The sequence below is a fragment of the Coturnix japonica genome, chromosome 5 (assembly GCF_001577835.2).
Source record: "Coturnix japonica isolate 7356 chromosome 5, Coturnix japonica 2.1, whole genome shotgun sequence".
Classification (NCBI taxonomy): domain Eukaryota; kingdom Metazoa; phylum Chordata; class Aves; order Galliformes; family Phasianidae; genus Coturnix; species Coturnix japonica.
In genome coordinates this window covers 48758019-48780837 of record NC_029520.1, presented here as the reverse complement: position 1 = coordinate 48780837, position 22819 = coordinate 48758019, and the positions used below count along the sequence as shown (strand labels likewise).

The following is a 22819-nucleotide window of genomic DNA, read 5'->3' as shown; positions in this document are numbered from 1 at the left end:
GAAAAAAAAAGATCTAAGACATAAGCATGCTAACATTGAGCATCCCACCAAGAAGAAATATTCTATGAGGAAGATGTGCATCCTTCATCGAAGGATATAACCTCCCATTAGCCAAAAGTGGTTGGTGCAGAGCTGCCACTGAAAGCACCTTAGTTCAACAAATTAAAGACTTTCAGAGGTAATCTGTAATTACCAGAAGAGCCTTCAAGTTATGGCATAATCAAATGATAACTTCTTAGAGAGCAAAGACTCCATCTCAAGAATTTTGGTAAAGTTTCCCGATACCCGAGTGGGAAGTAATGAACAGCTCTTACAGGGCAAATAGTCAAGGAAAACCACCTACAGCCAGATGAGCCTGGGGGAGAGTTACCCTCCAACCACAGAGCTACCTCCAGCAGCACAGAAATACTGCAGAGCCCATGACAAACTCCATGACAAACTTCGACACAAAGAGAAATAGACAGTTCCCTGAAGGCTCTCTGCAGAGAAGTGAAGTTGCTGATGAGAGTCCTATCAGAGCTCACTGCAGGCAAACCCAGAGGGCTGCCTCCGTGGCAGACCCCCCCAGGGAGGACTGAGTGCTCTGACTATTCCCCAAAGGACCATTAGGTGTTTTTTTCAGCCTCAGAAGATGGGACTGAGGAACTCAGCCAATGGTGACTCCACAGAGCTTGGTGTTTGTTTCTGAACACTATCAGCATGAGAGACAACACAAAAGAGTTAACTAGTGAGGGCATGGGGATGGGATAAACAGATGGTGTGGTGAAGAGCCACTTCCTTCCCATTTACATGCATTAAATCGTTCTCTGGGCTTTCATGACAATAAGCCACAACTCTGCTAGGGAGGATTTTAGTGATCTGGCTATATCCTACTTGCAGACATCATTCTATTGTGTCCCAGCATTAAGTCTGTTCTTAAAGTTACTTCAGATTTCTCCATGTGATTCTTGGTGATCTTCCCTAATACCTACATCACAGTCACCTGCTTTCTAGATGTGGATCTCTTCAAAGCTCATCAGCACTGCTTTATGTTCCTATCCATGCATTTAGGCACTAACACGGGATGCTCCTTAGGGGCTGAGACTGCTGCTTTTGTAGCCTTAGCTTATCTCATTGCTCCAGACCCAAACAAATTAGTTTATAATCCTCAGTATTGTAGACTTTGGCAAATCTGGCTTTAAAAGTGATCAGAAATGATTTCCTCCTGTAAAATTGGAGTCAGTCCAGTTGATTTGTTCCCTATTCCTGTCTGGGGCTAGTGAAAAAAACAAAAACCAAACTCTGCTTGGACAAATAACAGGTCTTTGCAATCAATAACATTGATGGCTCTGTAGCTCCTCGTTAATGATTATGCTGCACCCTGTTTACACACTGTTTGTATCTTTTCTACCAATCCCTGTGCACACACAATTAACAGAAGACCAGCTGCTACATGATAAACATTGCTGCAATGTCACACAGTGATAACACATAGAAGTACAGATCTCTACCTCTAGCTTTCTTACCTTTTCCATCTCAGATGCTGTATTCACTTTGAGCTCTCATTTTGACCTCTGGCACCTAGACCAAAACATCCAGTTTTCCTCTGACTTGATAATTTTCTGGTGTCTGAAAAATGAAGCTAATGCAAAAATCCCCAAGCAAGACATTGGTTCTTCAGTCGCCTTCTCCCAGGTAGACCTTGTCCAGGCACTAGCAGGACACTGTCTGTTCTCAGTGCAGTCTGGCACCCACCTTACAGCTATAAACATACTGGACTGATTCTGAGCACAACTGGTCTGAGAAGAAGCTCTTTGTAGGGACTCATTTCTGATGGGCCACATGGCAAACAGTGCCTTGGTTCCAGCTTTCTGACAAATGCTTTAATTTACGGCTGATGGTTCATGCTGATTAGTCAGACAACTGTTTGGTATATTAACGCCTGGCTGGATTATGGTTATAAATTATTATTCATACTCTTCTGTAAAGCATCCTGAAGTTATTCGATAAGTCTTTATAAATGGAAACAGCAACAGTTAGTAGCACATGGAAGAGCATGCATGGTTCAGTTCCCCCTTTTCATTTCTTCTGAAGCCTTCTTGGGCAGGAGGGATAATACAACCTGGGAGAAGGATAAGGGTCATTCTTAAATGAGCTCTTAACTACCAAAAGCTGCTTCATTTTAAAATGAATGTGCTTTAAACCACGAGGGAGATAAAATTCATTACAATAGCAGGCAGTCAAGGAAAGCATATTGGTGAAAACCATGAGCCAGACCTAGAAATGAAGTGCTGAGAAGCGAGAATGCTCTGGTAAGGTCAGGGACATGGAGAAGGAAATCTAGATGCATCAAGGGGCAATCAATGGGTACAAATGGAAAAGTAAGGCTTATCTTAGCAGAAATGCTGTATTTCAGCTGAGCAGTAGAAATGGTTCACTTAGAAAAGGCTGGTTTTGCTACCTGCTTTGGTGCTTACTGCCACATTTCTAAGAGTGAGTGGTGTTTGGGCCTCTCAGAAAAAGCCAAAGCCTATGCCTGGAGGAAAAGAAGTGCTCTCTTCTTTAACAAACAGCTAAACAAATAAAGGCTGAAGACAGCAGTCAGTTCCAGCAGAGCCATGAACTCAGAGTGCACAGAGGTAAGCCATCAGCCCTGGGTGCGCAATGAGCAATATAAACATTTACACAGGAAGCACTGTACAAAATCTTTCTGGCAGCTGAAACATCTTCTGCAGAAAGCTAATAAGTAATCTAACCTTCAACTAAATGTCCAAGGGGAGGTCTCAGAGTTCAAAAGATCACTGACTGCTTAATTAATGGAGTTAACAGAATCAGAGACTGCACATGCTATGCTCTTTTCCTAATAGTATCTTACATCTGAAAACCACATTCTGTTTTTTGTAATCTTTACGAAGGGAAATAAATTAAGACCTGGGACTGTAGAAACTGAGAAGTGAAAATACGAGGAAAAGACGTGGTTTAGTAATAAGTATTCTTTCCTAAATACCAGTTTGTTGCCTTCAAGCATGTTGCTCAGAAGTGCAATAATGGGATCAGCTTATTTCAGGTGTTTCCCAGAATCCCTATTCCTAACTCTGGCATATATGTAAATCAGCTCCTCAAAAATTGCTCATCCAGAGTTTCTTTTCACAGAACCTAAACCAAAGCATTTTGCTAATCACAGCAAAGAGCTGACAATTAAAAAAAGCAAACAACTGTCATTAAGTTGGAAGCGACAAGCTGGGTTTCATTTTTAACTAAAACAAGAGGGATTCATACTAAATTCTCCACCAAGTTTCTCTTGCCCTCTGTGTAAAGTTTATCTCTTACTTGGATGCACAGCTTCTTTGCAGTAAGAAGTGGCTCAAAAACTGCATCCAAAGTAAGGTAAATCTGAGAATTGCAGTATTCTGAATGGTTATCACAGGCTGAACCATGTGTTTGAGTGTTATTACACTTGTGAAGCGTGAGCTGCAAACAGGGGGATGGATTTGCACTGAAAGTAAGGCCTTATGCAGGGAGTTTTATTTAGCAATTTTCAGACTTAAAATAAGGAACCACTGAGGAGCCTTTCTGTGCATGCCAAGACAAATGCAAAACTGTATGGAGAATTACAGAATATCCCAAGATGGAAGGGACCCCATAAGGATTCATGGAGTCCAACTGCTGGCTCCACACAAAAAATCAGACCAAAGGGAGGCAAAAATAAGATCAGAGATCTTCTCAGAGCAAAACAACTTTGATATTTTTACTAAATATCTCTGGACTGGACAAAATTGGCCCCATTTTGGGCTGAGCAAGAAAACTCCCACTTGGGTGAGTGCTAAAGCTCTGCCTGCTCCCTGTGAAGCCAACGGCCAAGCATTCATATGATCCCAACAAACATGTTCTCTTCCCCCGGCCATTGTTTTGGGTGCAGCACAGCTGGGATTCCCAGTCTTGGGAAGGAAGGTTTGTGTGAGTGAGAAAGTAGGTACAGAAGCTCATTTTGGATTTGAAAATCACATCTGACACTTGGCTCAAGGAAGCAATGATGGAAGCCATCAATGAACTTGGTCCCTAACATTTCTTCCTTTTCTCTGCAGTTGCTGGAGAAGTGATAGATTCCTGTAGTAACGAGGCCTAGCATCTCACGCAAGAAGTAATCCATTCCTCTGGGTGAGTTGCTTGGAAAGGTGTGAGGTAACACAACAAACCTCTTTCCCAACCTTCTGTGCAAATCCCACCTGCATGAGGTTGCCTGCAGCAGTGGCAGCACTTGGGACATCACATTGAGGACATCACAAAATACATTTGCTACTCTCAGCAGCAACACAAACACATTTTTAACACAGTAAGCTGTGGCTGGGCTCATGGCATATTAGGCACCAGAGCAGCCACGCAAAGCCTTGGGAAGACAAGTTTCAGCAGTATGTCTGCCCAAGAGAGCATGCTGCAGATCTAAGCCTGGCAAAGTAACAGCCTGCAAGCAAAGCTCAGGCACGCAATGATGGTGATCTGCTCAGGTCTGCTGTGAGCTGAGCTGCCGTGCCTGCGTAAATAACATCAAAGCTCAGGGGGCTGATAACAAAAAGAAACTTAACTGGAAATGGAAAATAACATAGCAGTGCTGACTCTTAGAATCACAGAATCAACAAGTTTGGAAAAGACCTCCAAGACCATCCAGTCCAGCTGCACACTTACAACCAATGTTTCCCCACTAAACCATGTCCCCCCAGTACAGTATCTGCATGTTCCTGCTGCACCATGCACACTGCCTCCCTTTCAGTTGGAGGAAATTAGAAGCATTCAATTTAATTAATGTGGGAACGAGAACACAAAACATTTATTTTTTTTTAGTATTTGCAAGATTAAAAATAGCAAACATTTGATTTACTTTATCATCATTCAAATCCAGTGCAAGCAACGCTGCCCTGAATCGATATTAACAGACAGCCTGCTGAAAGCTCTCTGAGTGAACTACAGAGAGTCTTTTAATGATGGCAGCTTTCTAAACAAGAAAATGGTATTAATTCATGGACACTACATTAGCAAATCAGCCCCAGCCTGGATCTTCCCTCTAACAAATGCAGTTTACACCTCTGTTTTTCAGCGGATGCTGCCAATCCCTGACACATCTTGATCAATGATGTGTTCACACACAAGTAAATCACTCAGTTTGTATTTCCCTGGCTGCCTGAAGGATGGGGTAGATCAGCACTGCCTTGTGTAACAGCTGCTGAGTCTGTGTGCACAGAGCAGCACATCAGCACTTGCAATTCTCTTTTGCGGCCATACTGTACTGTTCAAAGCTCCTTGAAAGCAAGGCTGAATTGCCATGCATTTCTCAACAAAGACTAGCAGTGAAGTAACAGTCTGACAAATGAGATCAAAGCTACTTTGATTTAGACAGAGAAAGAAGCTGCATGTCCATGCAAAAACAAGAAAAACAACACAAAAAGCAAACTGAACACCTCTATAATGCCAAAGGATTATCACGACTGGGCTCAACCCCACTTTGAACAGTCAGAGGGGCTCTGTCTCACAGAAACACAGCTGGGACCTCAGAAGGAGGTATTTAATTTAGGAATTAAATTCAGAACAGAACTAGGGTACACTGGTACCTTGTGAGACTAATGTGGCTCTGAAACACAGGCATATGTGGAGATCCCCACTGTTCTCCTCTGTGCCTGCAGTGAGGACGCAGCACTGCAATTGCCCACACAGCCCCAATTCCCCATGGTCTGCATGACCCGGCCTGTGCCCAACAGAAGGTAGATAATGAAGTGGCAAACAGGAGAGGGAGGAGAGCGAGGCACAAGGGAAAGCCAGGTTCAGAGCAACGAAAGAGAGAGAGCAAACCCACTGATAGCTTTTATATAGCAGCCTCTCTGCTCAGGGACAGCAGTCCCATGCTGTCTGGCAGAGGCATAGAGGCGAGAAGTTAATGCTGTTGCAGCTTTCTCTCTGAATTATGCTGCTCTTCTACCTAACGAAGTCATGCATGGCCCTCCAAGGACTCACTGACTTCCCTGCAGCGACTGACTCAGATCCCTGAAGTGGAGCACAAGGAATTATGCTCAGAGGAGCAGAAGATGAGAGCAAAGAGCTGCAGAAAACCTTAAGTCAGGATGGACATCCATCTTCCAGAAAGTGGGCCTCAGCAGGAGGGCAGCACGGGTTATGCTGCTGGCCCATGCTGGGTCCCCTGCACATACACAAGTCTAGACACCTACCTGGGTCCCACACACAGGTCCAGACATCCCCAGAAGCAGTGCCAGACCTAAATCAGTGAAACAGCCCTCTAGGAAATAGCATAATGGAAGAGTGGCCTATATGGAGATAACTTAATACTACGAGGTCAAACAATAAAGAAAGAAAATTGGCTTAAGTGAAAGCTTCTTAGAGCATAATGGAGGATGCATGAAACCGCATTGATTCTGAAGGGTATAACTTATTTGCTCTGTAATAGTGCTAAACTGTAGCTACAGCTAAACTGCAGTGGTAGGACTTCACTTTCTAGGACAACATACTCATATAAAAAGAAGAGAAAAAAGAGACAATCAAAGACCAGAGAGGGACAGGAAAGGGCAAAAACACCCAGAAACAATTTGGATGAAGGAATTCTGGTGAGTTAAAAGGCAGAGCTAGTCTGTGAGATGTACTGAGAGGGGAAGGTGGGGATGAGAGTCATCCTGCATGCTTAAACTGAGCTGACCTTATTGCTGTAATAAAAGAATAGGGGGGAATGTAAGGATAAAGGTGTGTTGTTTTTGGTACAGGTGAATAGGAAAATGGCTAAGTGAGGGCACTGCCTTACACAGCTGACAAAGGTGTAGTTTGCCATGGTCACAAGACAGCTGCTGCAGTAATAAAGCAAAAAGTACTATGAAAACCCAAGCATGCTGTCACAGGCAGCACAGCTAGAGGCTGACGTTGCTGTATTTCACCTGCACAAGTGGAGATGGCTATCACCATGTAGGGCTGGGGAAGCCTTCTGTGCCTCCTCACCTCTCCTAGGGGCTGTGAGCAGCCTGATTAATTAACATGCAGATATACTGAGTCCTGGGAAAGGCTAAGACGGGAAGGAAATACATGCTTTGCCATCAAGAAGTGGATCAAATTAATTTCCAATAGGCAAGCCACTGAGTTGCAAACCCATTCTGAGTCAAAAGTAATGCCAAAAGCCTGCTGGACACGTAATCTCTAACAGAAGTGGATGTGTTGGATCTGCCCTTCCAGAGGCTTGATCCTGCACTCACTGGTACTCTTGCTTTTGGCTTGAGCCAGTAGAGGAATAAGCTGCACATGCAGAAGAAAAGTACCAGGAGTGAGAGACAGATGGGGACCAAGTGGCAGACTGGGAGTAGGCACCTTCCTCATCACAAGACAGAAGCCCAGAGCCGCCCCTGGAGCCCCCAAGATCTGATATACCTTACTATGCACTGCAACTCCCTAAGCAGCACATCTACCTGCTTCTCTTTAACAATAATGTCGGAAGTTTGTTTTTCCCATTTAGGTTTGGTCACCACTGCTGTCCCACATGGAGGAAGCTCTCAGTGACAAGCTGCAAAAAGGGGTAAAAATGGATGATGGACCTGCTTGTGTGTAGATACAGAACAGGGAGTTCCCAGAACAATTTTCCCCACAAATACACCTCAGCTTCCAGTTACCTAAACCCCATGCTCTGATCCCTTTCTATCTGAGCAAGTCATTCCCCCAGCCAATCAAGACCAAGTAGGAGCACCAGCTGGACAAGTGCAAACAGCTCTGACATAATTGTGAAAGGCTTTCAAAGCTCAAAACCTGCAAAAATCTGCAGGTTCACCAGAACACGTGCAACCTTCTGGAGCAAGCAATGCACAGAGCAATGCCTTCTGCCTCTGACATTGCTTCTGCATCAGGACACTCAAAGAGCCTGAAAAGTGACAGAGGAAGGGAAATCTGAATGACCTTTGGTACATCCTTCACTTTCAGGAGACAGAAGTATAGAATTCAAATTAAAATATAGCTTTTAAATATATATATATATATGCAACAACAAAATGATGTATGATTCATTCAAGAAACAATACATGATTCATTAAAACCTCAAGCAAAAACAGTAACCTGATTTTAAAAGAAATTTTTCTGACCTAAAATAGGCAAAGAGAACATTTGTGTTAAGAGAGTCTGATGGCCTCACCTGCCTCACACTGTGCTGGTAGAATTAGATAACATCAGTTGCTCACAGCATTGTCCCTGGCTTTAAGGATGTAACATGGAACAGAACAGAGACTCTCTGGAGGGTATTTCACTGCCTTAGAGGCACTTCCTTTCTTCACATTTCCTTGGCTCATTCCTAGCATATCTTTCAGGAGAAAATGTGCCAGAGACCCTATACGGCCAGACGTCCCCTCCTCGGCTCCTCCAGATTCATTTAACACAACTCTTCTGGCTCACAGTACAAAACAGCAGTATGCAACCGTGTACCTTAAAAGCTGAGTAGGGAAATCTTTGCTTTACTGAAGCATGGGAGAATTTCAGCTTTGCTTTCAGAGGGCCCTAAATTACAGATTGATTTTTCCTGCACTTCCACAGATCGTGGTGATCTAGTAGTTAGCTGGAGATGGTGTATTAGTTGGTGTAAATGGAAGCAACGTGGAGAAGAGGAAAAAGCTTTAAATATATCTCAGCTGAACACTTGTTCAATTTTTTACTATCAATCAAATGTGTATTACTGTATGGGTGTGGGTCTCAGTCTATCTTCGCTCCTTTCCCTTGGCCAAACATCATGGTTAAAGCCTGCAGAGCCCTCACTCCAGCTGCATGAAATCTTGAAAGACACTTAATGAATGAGACATTATTAATATTCTTTTCCAACATCAGAAGGCAATACTTAACTCTTTGAAATCTCATCCCAATTGCTGCTTTCTAACTTTGAGTCTTCAGAGGCAGCTATGAAATCTCATTGCGATTTTGCAGAGTATCTTTCCAGATTAATTATTTTCCCTATTTGGAAAAAAAGAAGTTCAAAGTCCTGCCTTTGCCTTGGAATGTACATTAGCGATGTTAGATGTGCCATAAAGATTTCAGAGCACGAAACAAGACATGCTGCAATGCTCTGCAATTACAGATTAAAAGTCACTTTGTCACCATGAGCAGGAGAGAGGACTGCAGGTTGAAAAGCGAGTAGGCACACTCACTTTATGTGCTCATAAATGCAGTGTGGTGGCTGAGCTACCTAGAGCACAGAAAAAGAAAACAAAAACCCAGAGTTGATAACAGCACACTGAGCAGATGCCTTAAGTAGGTCATTCAACACGCCAAGCCTTTAAATGCTATTTGGGAGTGAGAAAATACTATTTCCCCACTTCGGTGTGACTTTTTCTTCCCTGTCATGTGGAACTAACCTTTTGTGCTCTGCACTATTATTAATTTATTAGCCTTTTGAGCGTTGAAATTGTTTCACAGTCTACAGGCTACATCTAAGTGCTTGTTGAGGGACAATGCAGCACAGACACGCGTGTGTGTATGCACCCACACTCATGCAGACTATTTGGAGAAGCAGACCTGATGAAAGAGCAATTCTCTGTCTATATATTTTTGACAGTGAGAACAAACAGCCATTTTGTTGAGCACAGAACTGCAACGAGTGTATTTTTGTTATAATTAAATGTCAAACCTTACAAGTGATGACTACGTAGAAAAAGTGCTAAGCATATTCCTATTGAAATCAATTAAAGGATGCAATGATTTTCTTTCCATTCAGATTACATGACTCTAGCACAAACTGCTTCAGTACAGTGCATCTCTGTCTGCCCACTTTCACTTACTGAACAACTGCTTTTTGTCCGCCTGATGAAACTGTTCTGGATGGCGTGGCTTCTCTCAAAGGCTGAACTCACAGTCAGACACTTCGGATCCAACAGGGAATTGGGTACATTTCAGCAGATATGTTGTTTGAAACAACCCCCTGAATAATTTTATGTAACATGGCCTGGATTGTATCCCCATTGCTGAAAGCAGTATATCATCTGTTTTGTGCCTAGGAACAATACCCCACAGTTTCTGCAAAAGCAAGCTCTGGCTCAGCACAACTTAAATACCAGGAGAAAGACTTTTCCTGAAACAGCTCTTGAGTAGGAGACATTATAGGTGGAGTTCATCTGATGCACCCTTGGTATTTAAAAGTTAGCAACCGAGGACTGTCTCAAAAGTCAACAGAAAGGGAATGATTTTCACATCCCAGATCAGGTATTGAAGAGGGACCAGGCGATTGCCCTCTGAAGGAAGCAATCCTCCACATGGGCTATAAAAGTGACTGGTGGGTAGCTCAGATGTCACTGCCCAACATTTCAGTGAAATTAATTCCTGTACCACACTGCCCTGATCTTCCTTTGACTCTAATGCCAACAAACTGACTTTGTCCTTCCTTCTGCAAAATCCAACCTTTTTTAGAAGTGCTCTTCAGGCACTTCTTGCTTTGAGTCACTGGCACCATGGCACACACCATGTACCTAATGCTCACTGAGTGCTTTTCCACTGGTGTGACTCCCTCTGACAGAGCCCTTCAAGGAACCACACTGCCCAAAAAAGGTATGTGACAAAAGAAAATCCATAGAAAAACAGCCAAGTGATCGTTCCCCTTACGCATCCCAGCACTGCAGAGTTGAACTCCAGCATGTTGGCCTGACAAGAAAAGACCTGGGGGAGGCCCAGGAAGCCAGCTGAAGTGACAGGTTTACCATTTTGAGAAAGAAAGGATAAATTTTGACACAGTGTACGTGGTATTATCTTGTCCCAAGAAATCCCCATCAGGAAGGCCTGAACAGAATGGTCATCTGGGACTGGAGCTGGTGGCATGTGTCAAGCAAGTGAGGGGAGATGCTGAAATCCAGACTTGGAGGGCATCTGATTAATAAAAAAGCAAAAAGCCAGAAGCCCCAAAAGCAGCTTTCAAGCCAAAAGCCCTTCTTCAAAGTGGAGTTAACAAGCTTCAAGTCAGAGGTAAGCTGACAAACTGCAACCAAACCTAATTATAATTCAGCTCTTCCATACTCCTGCATAGACAGAGGGGGACTATAATCCCATTGCATCTACTTCTTGCCAAGGGTATTCTGTGCCATAGTTGGTATGTTAATGAGCACGGGAACACACTAAAAATTAAATCTTCTTTGAAAGAAGTATATGTAAAATACTCCAGTGGCCAGCGAGAAATTATATCCAGAAAACTGAAATTCTAGTTCTGTTTAATTCCAGTTCCTGCAGAGGCTGAAATTATCTTGCAAAATATGGAAGTAGCCTTGATACCCTATCAGGTGAGATGTCTTAGCTGCAGAAAAATGCTTTTCAGCAGCTAGAGGTTCTCAGTTAATGCACAATAATCTATAAATCATTGTTAGGAGATTTCTCTATGCAAATGAAATTTATATAACCCACATCAATCTTAAAAAAAAAAAAACAACATCATAAAGATTAAAATTTGCGGCCGCAATATGAATTAAAGAATCCCTTCACCTGTTTTCGAGAGATGTCCTTATAGCTAATTAATTTTTAGATGGAGTGCTCTTTGAAAGAACTAATGGATAGTGAGCATTGCTGATTGATTAAAAAATGAGCAGGAGGATTTAAAAAGTGAGCTGTGAATGTAAAATTGCTACCAAGCTTTATTAACCTTGCCACATTAAAATTCTCAGCTATTGAAATGAGAGAAGCAAGTATTAAAGTAGTACTTTTGTTGAGTACATTTTATTTATTTAACATCAATAAATTTCTCCTAGTTGGTCTGTGCCGTGCAAATCCATCCAACTATTCTCTTCTGACCTATCAGGTGAGAGACTGAGCCTCACCTCTGAGGAATCTAAAATATGGACTTTCTCAGACTATCACATATAACTTTATACATTATGCAACAGAAAGATAAAAAATAACAACAACAGCAAAGCAAAGAAAAAGAAAGTGTAATTCATATGTCACCCTGCCAGGATTGCTTCTCAGAGCTGCAACTCTATGGCTAACTTTTATTGAGCCATCATTAACAAAGAGCTACAACGTTTATTGAAAGGCCTGTTAATCTGCAATGACCTGAAAACATCAAGAGTAAAGTGGGGGTTACTGAACACTGCAAACAGTGTGCAATCTCCTGCTGAAAGAAAGGGAAAAACAAGAGCAGCTGCCTTACCCGTTTCCTCAAATTACAGGTGAGAGTGAGGTTCCTCGAGAAGGAGTTGGCAAAAGCAGTATAAAAGTCCAACACTTTAAGCAAGGCTTCTCGTTTAATAATATGTAAATCGCAGTATGTCAGAGCCCGTACATTGGCACATGCGTGGGCCAGACTGGTTTCCTTCCAGAAGATATCACCAAACACATCACCTTTACCTGAAAAACAGCAAGACAAGATTTGTTAACAGTTATGTGATGTTCTCCAGCATGCAAATGATTTCCTCCCAAACTCTATTATGCTTCCGAATAAGCAAACGTCAGCTCCCAACTATGGAAACTAATAAGGGTAAAAGATTTAAAAATATCTGAGGTATTTGAGCATATTTAGCAATAGCCCCAGGTTTTTAAGATATTTATAGATAGCTCAGCAAAGTGTCACAGAGCATAAAAGCCAGACTGTAAAGGTCTCAGTGTAGCTGAAGATGCAGGTAATGGATTTTCCAAAAGGTCCTGAACATAATAAGTAGTTAACTAATGGTGAATATTTCTAAGGGTCATTCCTAATTGACACAGCAACCCTGCTTTCACTGATAGCCTATGTCATTCAGGCTACTTTTTCCACCATGGATCTGCAATGCTGTTTAAGAGTCAGCTTCCACATGTCACGGATCACTTCTTAAATGCTCATTAAACATTTTCACTTCAGTGAGAAAGGTAACATAAAAGCCCACTAAAACCATCCCTGAGACTTCTAACCTCTAAATACCTGGGCTCTAAATCTTAAGCAGATCCAACAGCCAGTTTCCAAATCCAAACATAACTACTTACATAGGTGGTTCTGCTTAAGTCTGTATTTAAATATTTGCTGACTAAGAAAGGGTCTGACCCCTGAGACACCTGCATATTTAAACAATCACAGCCAGAACCACCGCACACATCAGTACAGGCTATGGGCAGACCTGCTGGAGAGGAGCCTTGCAGAGAAGGAGCTGGGTGTCCTGGTTAGCCATGAGCCCATGAGCCAGCAGTGTACCCTCGTGGCCAGGAAGGCCAACAGTGTCCTAGGATGCATGAAAAAGGTGATCCTCCCCCCCCTCTGCTCTGCCCTGATGGGGCCACATTGGGAGTACCATGTCCAGTTCTGGGCTCTCCAGTTCAAGAAAGGCAGGGAACTGTTGGAGAGAATCCCATGGAGGGCAACAAAGAGAAGTGAAGTAGGCAGAAGCTGCCCATCACCACCCATGGGCTGGGTGAGGGCTTCAACATGGGGCTGGTGGCTGACAGCTCAGATTCTGAAGCAGAAACTGTGGTACTAAGGGCACTTAGGAAAGAAGGTTGCTTCAGTCCCCAGTGGTATCCCAGGTCTTTATTTTTGTAGTTACTAAGAGGAAACTAGAAATCAATCAGTCAGTGGTAGTATCTCTATTGATTTCAGGTACTTCAAGCAGCCCCTTGGTGAAGGTTTCTGATTTTATAGTTTGGGGAAAGAAAAGGTAATACATTTTAATGCTTCTTACTCTAAGGACTTGCAACATTTCACTCAGCTCTATTTCAGGAACACAGAATAATTTATCCAACCTTACTGCTCTTTGGGGTCAGAGACTGTTCCTCTATTTCTATTTCAGCCTCAGGTATCCTATCCAGTACCAGGACTAACATTTCTCATGTAACCTGTACAGCAGAAACATCTCTCAGAAAGGTTACAGCATTTTCATTGAACTGCTTTAGAATAATTCTACAGATTGAGATGCTATTAAGATGAACTGCAATACATAATATTGCCGATACAGTTGATAAAACAAGTTGCCTTAAAATGCTCTCCTTATCACAGAGCATTTCCTACAAATATATAACTTACCTAACGTTCTGTTTCTAATTACCCTCTGCAGTTAATTTTCCTTCTCTCTACTCACAGTTTAAAACCTGTTTCACAGACGTACTCAGCACAGTTACATAATTCATAGAAAACAGACCATTTTGGAAGTGCACAAAATTGCTTAATGGATTTGCTCTGTGAGGTGGACACAGGACAGAATTGAGCCTTGGTTGCAGCAACTGCAGTCAAACATAATTCAGTAACGGGGACCAGTATGATTTTCCTGCTGAAATGTGAGCAAAATGGTTTTTTTATTGGTGGTTTTTTTTCCCTATATTTAACGTAATATATAAATAATTCAAGCTGAAAAAGCAGTGGATGCTGACTCAGAAACTGTGCGACAGAACGTTTCCAAATCACAGACAGATAAAATCACCATTCATAAAACCGAGATCTCCTCATCTTCTGCAGTTCAGTGAGGCAGGAACGACACCGCGTTCCTCGGAATGAGGCAGAGAAGATAAACTGAATCTCTGCACTCCTTCATGGGTCAGCAATCAGTGCACTTAAATGGGGAAGTGGTTACTTGGAGAGACAACTTAAAAGGTAAAGATGGCATTTGTCTGCTGCCAGCACTCACTGTTTCGCAGGAAGTGACTATAAGAGGCCCAAATCTTCCTTTAAGAAAGTATACTTCAGAAAGTACAGAATCTTAGAAGCAATTATGACTTTTTGAATTCGATGTTTTCCCCACAGCTTCCCAAGTCCCATTTGGTCTTTGTGAACAAGTTAAGAACAAAGTACTGCACGAAAAGACCCAAGCAGATTCTCCAATACAATGCACACTTCCTCATAAATACAGAGATTAATGCGCTATACTTCATCCCTGTTAACTGCAGCTCACCGAGTGGAGAGCAGTAATTATTCATTCAAGTTACATTTTACAAAGTGTAACTAATGGGATTTTTTCCCTCTTTCTTAGAATCATAATTAAAAATATACCTGGTAGGTTTTAAACCCCAGCTACTCAGAACTCACCTCCGCTGGTGCAGATTGTTACAAACACAGCATGCAGGCTCTCGTTCATCACCGGTTAAAATGCATAGCTAATATTGGTGACTGTGTTGAAAAAGAATTTACTGTAGCTGAGAATTTGCCCTATCAAATAGTGTCATTGTGCTCTTTCAGTATGTTGTATTGTCAATGGAAATAAACAGAAGGCATTACTTGTGGAGTGACCTACGTATACGTCCATACATTAAACATACACACGCATCCCTGCATATACAGAGAAAATTGGACAATATGGAACTATATCGTTGATAATTATATTTCTGTATGTTATCATTTCGTATTATGGATAACTGCCACACAGAAGCAGGGGAATGATGTTGTCTAACACCTTACACCATGGACTGACTTTCCAGCTTGTGAGACAGTAGCTCATGCTTGGACATCACAGGTAAAGCTATATGAAACTCCCCAGGTGCTGGAAAAGGGAATGAAGAAGTCCTTGAATTCACAGAGAGGAAAGATTCTCATTAAACATCCTCTCAGAATTCCTATGTAGCTACAAAATGGCAATATTTATTTTCTTCAGACAGAAATCAAGCTAAAAAATGTATCGGTAGGAATGATAACTTGATAGAGCTTCTGGGTGAAAGCCTGGATGGGCAGTGGGAATACATTCCTGATGGAAACCTGCACTGAGAGGCAAAACAAATGAAAGGGGCAAAGATTTCTCCTTAAGGCAATACCTCTTGCAGACAGGAGCAAATTTGGAAAATATATGCAGTACACTCCTAGCTAATAGGCCAGCCACACTACTCCCTGTTTTAAAACATCTCCAAAGACCCATCAGTCACACAAGCAAAAGCCAGAAATGATGAATAATGTAGGCTTTCCATCAGGATACACTTAAATCGTCTGTTACTTATGAACAGCAGAAGCAATACAGACCAATTCTGTTCCAGAATCAGTAAAACTGCATTATACACAGAAAACATTCACCTAATTTGCTCAGGCACCAACAGCCATGAAATGATGGCAGGTGCACAGAAATGGAGGTCAGGAAACAAATACCAAGTCCCTGCAGCCATAATTACATCGCTGCTGGTACATATATTCATACACACACACCTGTCTGTGCCTATACATCTGCAGTGAAACCTCTGACTGTCAGACAGACACATCCCAAGCTGATGAAGATGTGATGAGGAAGGCATGAATATCCAGTTACTTGCAGCAGCCCACAGTTCTGCAGTCACTGAGTAAGCTGAATGGAGAAAAGAGCACTTCTAGCACTCAAAAGATTGTCAAAATAGCAAGCAAAGAACGATTATTAAGAGACTGTGCCCATGATTCAAGTCCATGCTGGCAAAGGCACTTTACATTATTAAGTACAGTGCAACCTTCACCATCTGCACCTATATACACAAAATAAACGTACCCTTCATCCAGCAGTCAGGACTGCTGCAAGAAAAGGGAAAGGTCGATACACTCCTGTCAGTGATGGGTTAATGGCCCCCATCTCTCACACAAGTCTCCTCTTTGTTTTTTTAAGAAGCCCCAGCTCCCCACGATAGGAAATCTCCACTTGGATTTGATACTTGAACAAGAATCCATCCTTCCTGACTGAAGAAATAAGCTTGAAAGCATGACCATATCCACCACCTTCAATGCTCATAAGGCAAATCAGATTGGCTCAGACTGTTCATCTGATTTAAAAGAAATATATCCTATGATTGCAAAATAATTTTTTTTCTTGCACTGCCAAGACTTTGGAGCTCCTGGGTTTGGCAGTGAAGCATGCAGGTCTAATGCAAAAACATCTCAATTCAGTGGAAGGAATCTTTCTGACAATGGAGGCTGCAGATTGCATCTACAGCACACCAGCTGGCACTAAATTAAGATTGATGCTTCATATTATAGTTAACTGTGGTACAGACAGAGACAGAAATATTTTAAACTTCTGAAATGATGTGAAAAATTGAACACTCCCTCTAACTCTGTCAGTAAGAGCTAATAACACCTTTGAACAAGTAACAGTAGGAATAAATCTTACACGGTACTATGCGTGTTAACCCAGACCTGTAAGATAGGACTCATTCCAGGGAATACGTTGAAGAAGAGCTGCACAGGGCAAAGCTGCACATCACACCACATCTCAGATCAATACTCCTTTGAGCACAGTACAAAATAATTTCAGGTTCAGCACTTGAAAAAAACAGCCCATATCACCTTAATTATTGCAGTGCTGCTGGCCAAAAAGCTTTCCTTTCTGAATCATTTGCCTATTAGTTAATTTAGAGCATTAACTCACTGCAACAAAATGGAGTTATCCTACAGATGCAATAGGACGTAGGTAATAATGTGCACCTGGTAGCACATTACAGAACTGCTGCTTTGTAGATTGCTACCAGGTGCACATTATAAAGCTGAGGAAACTCTCAAAACCAGCTTGACTTATTTTACTTCACTTAAAAAATATATTCATTACATAATATTGAGCCCATTTTAGGTAAGGACAAATTTCCTCCCTTCCTTCCAAATGAGAGGTGACTCAAGCTGCAACCACGTTAATTAAAATCACAGAATTAGGTACCAACACTATGAGATGGGACTGGACTGAGTTTTTCACACCATATACTTTATCACTCATGGTCAGTCTTGTCCTGCATGAAGCACACACCCAGCTGAGTGCTGATGTGTGGACCCCAAGTTCTGAATTACTAATGTGTGTGGAATAGAGCGATGGAGCCTGGGTTGTCCAAGAAGAATAAATCCAGTAAACAACACTGTTGCACTGGAACCGTATGCAGAATATGCTGAGAATTAACATGCAACACATGAAGATAGAGAACTCAACTGAATACAAACGGGATCAGGATCCTAAGTGTGGCTGAAACACAAGCTATTAAATTTATATTCATCCTGGCTTGTCTATCAAAATTGAATCTGTTTAGCAGCAGCCCCCAGCCAGGAATTCACTGCTCAATATATTTCCATCACTACACAGGTTGAGCAATAGTTTTAATCAATTCCTACAATCAACACTTGAACATGGTAAGTCATTTTTTCATTGGCAAAAGGATTCCTCCAAGCCTCGCTGATCAATCTGCCTGGTTTAAGTTACTGCACTATTCACAGACTCAGCTGTGCTAATAGTGGGAGCTGCACATCAGCTTGCAGGCACTGGGCTAGCATTGCCCCTTACACAGAACTCCTCACCAGGAGCAAATTCAGGTTAATTGCGGTAGGGTGAGCTGCTCAGTGCCCTCTGCTAGCAGATGCCTCGTTCCATTAGAGGACTTCACACACCCTAAGTCTTTCCTGAGACATTTCTGCTGGGAACATCTCCCCGCACAGAACAGTGGCAGATTGGCTGTTTACTGCTGCTAGAGATGGTGGACAATTATGGATGTGGCTTCTCAGGGTCACCTCTCTCACTAGGAAAGTGTGGTTAATTAGAGACAAGACTGTTTGCCCTTCTCCATTATCCTGGCAAGTGCATATGAGATATGTTAAAATGACTGGATCTGGTTTTCTCCAGCAAAGCAGCTCCCCTTAACTCCAGCTCTGAGCACAGTGCTCACCCTGCCAGAGCAGTGGTCGGTGCTTGAGAAAGGCAGAAGGCTGTTCCCAAGAAAGACACCTAATGAGGGAAACACCTAATGAGGAGACACCTAATTGGGCACCTGGGTATCTTCATTAATGAGCCCTATAAGCAGCAGATCTCTAGGCTCAATTGGGTTCATTTTCTTACTCTACCAACTTTTGTAATAGTGATTACTGAAGTAGCTGGGCATTTAATTACACACAAATGATAACACAGTGGAATCAGGGGAGAATGAAAACATAATGATGTAAAGTTGACTGGTCAATCATTGGGTTTCACCAGTTTTCAAGCACAAGATATGCCAAGGCCAGGGCCTTAGAGCCAGCAAAGCTGCTACTATACATTTTCTCTATCTTTTAGAGCTCATGAAGGACCCCATTTGAGCAAGAAGGGAGGCTGACCACACCAGCTTACCATGGCTGCAAGGGAGGGAGTTGCAATCAAAGAAGATGGAAAAAAGAAAAGAAGCACACTGAGAAGCAATTTATGCTGGGATCCAAGGGAGGACAAAGCCTCGATCTTTGGAGAGAAGCATGAATGAATGCGAGGGACAAAAGATGCACATTTTTTATCTGTTTTGATGTATCCTCCTGATTGATTTTTCTACAAAGACTTTAAAACTCCTCTCTACAGGCGAGCACAGCAAAAAGAAACCACCAACCCCTTCTCTCTGCAATGCAAATAACACTACAACACTTGGATGAAAAACACTATTAAAACAGTAACTGCACAATACCAGTTCCTTATGAAGCACAGGAAGGAAGCTCTACAAAGTGTCCAACTATTCTCCTGCTCCTACATTAGAATACAGTAAGGACCAGGTTCTGAAGGAAGCTTACCCAATTTCAATACAAATTTCTGCTGGGGGATGAGGAGGATGGACAGATGGGTAGTATAACTCCCTAAGTGTGAAGACACCTACTTGGAGTATTCCAAGTAATCTATGCAGATCTTCTCATGTTTGGAAGAGGTTTTTAAACCTGGTCTTAACCTCAAGTGGTATCATTTCCCTTGTGCTTTAACTTCTTGGGGGAGAAGAGATTAAAACAGATTTTCTTTTCTGCTGCCTGATACACAGTCGTTAATTTCAGGGGCAATTGCTGTCACTCTAAATGTCTCCATAGCTACATCTGAAAGAGATTTCCTTCCACAAGTGAATTTTTAGGATACGGCATCTCATAATTACTCAGTACACTATTCTGTTAAATAATCTGTCAGAGCAAAAGAAAACTTCTCAGCGTGCCTATGATTAAAATAAGCAGTTTATCTCACTCTAAGTCAGATTTAAGCATTCTACCAGTCCCCACAGTACACAATGAACATAGCTCAGAGTTCACGGATTGCCTGTCAGCAGCCATGACAGAATCAAAGTCACTTTTGGTAATTAAAGATAATTCACTATAGCTAGATACGGTTAAAGGGCTCCCTAGCCAAATGGAGAATAAGATAGGTACTGGATTTACAGCACATACAAGTAGGAAACAAGAAGTTCTCACTGTTATACCAAGCACAATATTCATTAGTAAATGCAATAAAGTTTTGCATGTAATCCACTTAGTGATGGCTTACAGTTCAGTAAATTATATATTTATTGTTTGTTTGAGTGTAGGACCCTGAAAACCATTTTGTTTGGTTAAATACTGCCACTTACTCTTAAAGCTTTTCTTTTTTTAAATAGCTGTGGGCAAACATAAGAGATCCTTTTATCACTGAAATTAATAATAAAAGCGAGATGGCCCAGCAGGCTGAAGTACAAGGAGTATTTTGCTAAGGAAATTACAGACTTAGGAGCTTTCACCATGACTTCACATCTGAATATGGAAACAAATTCATTCTTACATCAAATCTCTCTTGTTAAAAAACCTCAGCATATTATAGAGTACAAAAAGCAGCAGCTAGTTGAAAAGAGCATTTGACGTGCATACCCTGAGCACATATTCTCCATACACAACCAGTGCTGATCTCCATATCTGCCCTCTTTCCAGATGCTGGCACAACTTTCCAGTGCCATCATGACCCTTGTTTCCCAGCAATCACCCCCATGAGGCACAAAAGAGACCCATGGTGCCCTCTGGGTCTGCCCTTGCATGAAAGCAGCAGCACAGAAGTTCAGTGACATGAGCAGTCCCGTAGCAAAGGACTAGCACTTATGTTTGCCTTCAGAGAGCCACATCTCCAGTTTAAGAGAAGCCAAACACGTAACACTAAATAGAGATGAGTTCTACAATAAACAGGTCTATTATGAACAGTCAAGATGGACCCTTTCCCAGGAGAGCCATCCATTGTTCATCCATACTGTTATGCCTCTGAGGACGAGTCCTGTCTCAGCACTGGACGCTGGCCACTCAATTCCACCTTTTGATACAAAACTCCCAATCCCACAAAAGTTTGCTGGGGATTCTGCATTTGGCTTTTTCCCATCTACTGCTGGCAAACCAGACATTCCAGAGGAATGGTGGGGGGACTAACAGGGAGCTCCCCCAGTACTCAAATTTCTCATGAATTCAAGCTGGAATATACGGTGCATCCCTATCTCTCCACACAGACACACCAAATGGTTTCTTTTCTGAAGAGCCACTTCAGTAAGAACAACAATTTTGCTTCTTCAAAGGTACTGTTTGAAGGCATTATTCTTGGCTAGAATACAGACAAATGGAAAGCCCAGTGCAAAGGTTAATGTGGAAATCCTCCTGAGAGACAGATATAAAACAATGTGCATTTCCTCTAGCAGACTGTTTAAAAGATGCCATTCTCTTCTGCTTAGGGACACTGTTAACTGTGACCAGCAAACCATAGTAGGCAAAACAAGCATTCTCGATGGAATAAAAGATGAAGGGTTTGCTCCTAGAACGATACCACTTGAGAACTAGCATCCTTATCTTATGACAAACACTAACCTCCCGTAGTCTCAGCTGGTGTAAGGCAAGAGTAGCAAATATTCAAACCTACACAGATGTCAAATGTATCCCAAGTACCACCGCGTCAGTAGAGATCACAGTACCTAAAATAGCCACCACCTCGTCGTCCTGGATGACTTCTAGGGATCCTGAGACCACAAAGCAAAGAGCATCAACACTCTCCCCAGCGTGATAGATGAGGTCCCCCGGGGCACAATGGATCGTCTGAAACTCCACGGCCAGGGCTCGCAGGCAGCCATCGCTGGCCAGCCGGAAGGCAGGGTGCTCATTAAAAACCTTTCGGTTTAGGTGCACACAGATATCTGCTCTCATGTCCTTTGGGCAAATCGAGAGAACCTGAATGAAAGAAAGACAAAAAATAATCAGCTGGGAACGTGGCTGTGCGGCAGCGTGCGCTTTATGAAATAAGTGAATTGGTAGTTTCTCCTGGGTGGATCTTAAGCTTCTGGTGGGAGTTTTATCTTGAAATGAGGTAGCATTAATTTTCTACCCATCTATTGCTTCAAGAAACACAAGTGAAAGGGTGGTGCTATTCTGTTACCCTTTCACACTTGCAGAGACAGGTGACACTGCTTTGTCTCTGTTCTTCCATACCTGGTTCCTAGACCATCCGCCCACTGCTATTGCTCAGCCCCTGTGGGAGCACAGGATGGACAGTCAGAGCTGAAGAAGCTTAAAGATATGCAAAGGCAGACCACTCATAGTCCAAACCAACAGATTTAGTTACATCTGGAAACCTAATCTTCAGAAGTGTTGATGTAGATGACCACTTACCAACACGTATCCAAACACACCTAGGGTTTCGTTTCAGCACTGTATAGACATATAGTAAATAACCTGCCCTGGAGGGCTTACAGGCTAGAAAACCCAAGAGTTTGAGATTAGAGCAAAAAGAAAGTACTAGGAAACCTTATGAAATGTAAAGCAAAGGTGAATGAAAACTGCCCAGCAAAGGTGAAGATGTATTTACTGCAGATCAATTAAATAAGGCCTTTTATTAAGTCCTTACCTTCAATAGTTTTCCCTATTGAAACAGTAAAATAAATGAAAACCTGCGGGTGTTATTAGGCATGTAAAATGTTTTATATTTGCACATCCTCCTAAACACACCAGCAACCCTACAATTCTGAAATGCACATCTCTTTCTGAGTGGAAGCTAATTGCACTGGGAAACATACAAAACCTTGATATGCTTTGCTAGGATAAATAATGGAAAAAGGAAGATGAAGAGCACCCTGTAAGAGTCATGTAAAGAAGAATGCAGATCAATAGCACTTACTAATTCCTCATTGTATGGAATTAATCTGGCAGTTTGCTCTGCAGACAGTTGGTGAGAAAGGGACATTGGGTCAATGTGCTGACTAC

The 22819-nt window shown here is 42.2% G+C and overlaps 1 protein-coding gene across 1 annotated transcript in view; it reads right to left on the bottom strand.

Annotated features, from left to right (window-relative positions):
• The window catches only part of KCNH5 (potassium voltage-gated channel subfamily H member 5), a 153911-nt gene that overhangs the window by 24635 nt on the left and 106457 nt on the right, over positions 1-22819 (bottom strand). The window contains exons 9-10 of the mRNA XM_015865668.2: positions 21538-21790; positions 12122-12318 (exon numbers count right to left, since the gene is read on the bottom strand). Coding sequence (XP_015721154.1) covers positions 12122-12318; positions 21538-21790 — 450 coding nt within the window. The remainder of the gene's footprint in view (positions 1-12121; positions 12319-21537; positions 21791-22819) is intronic.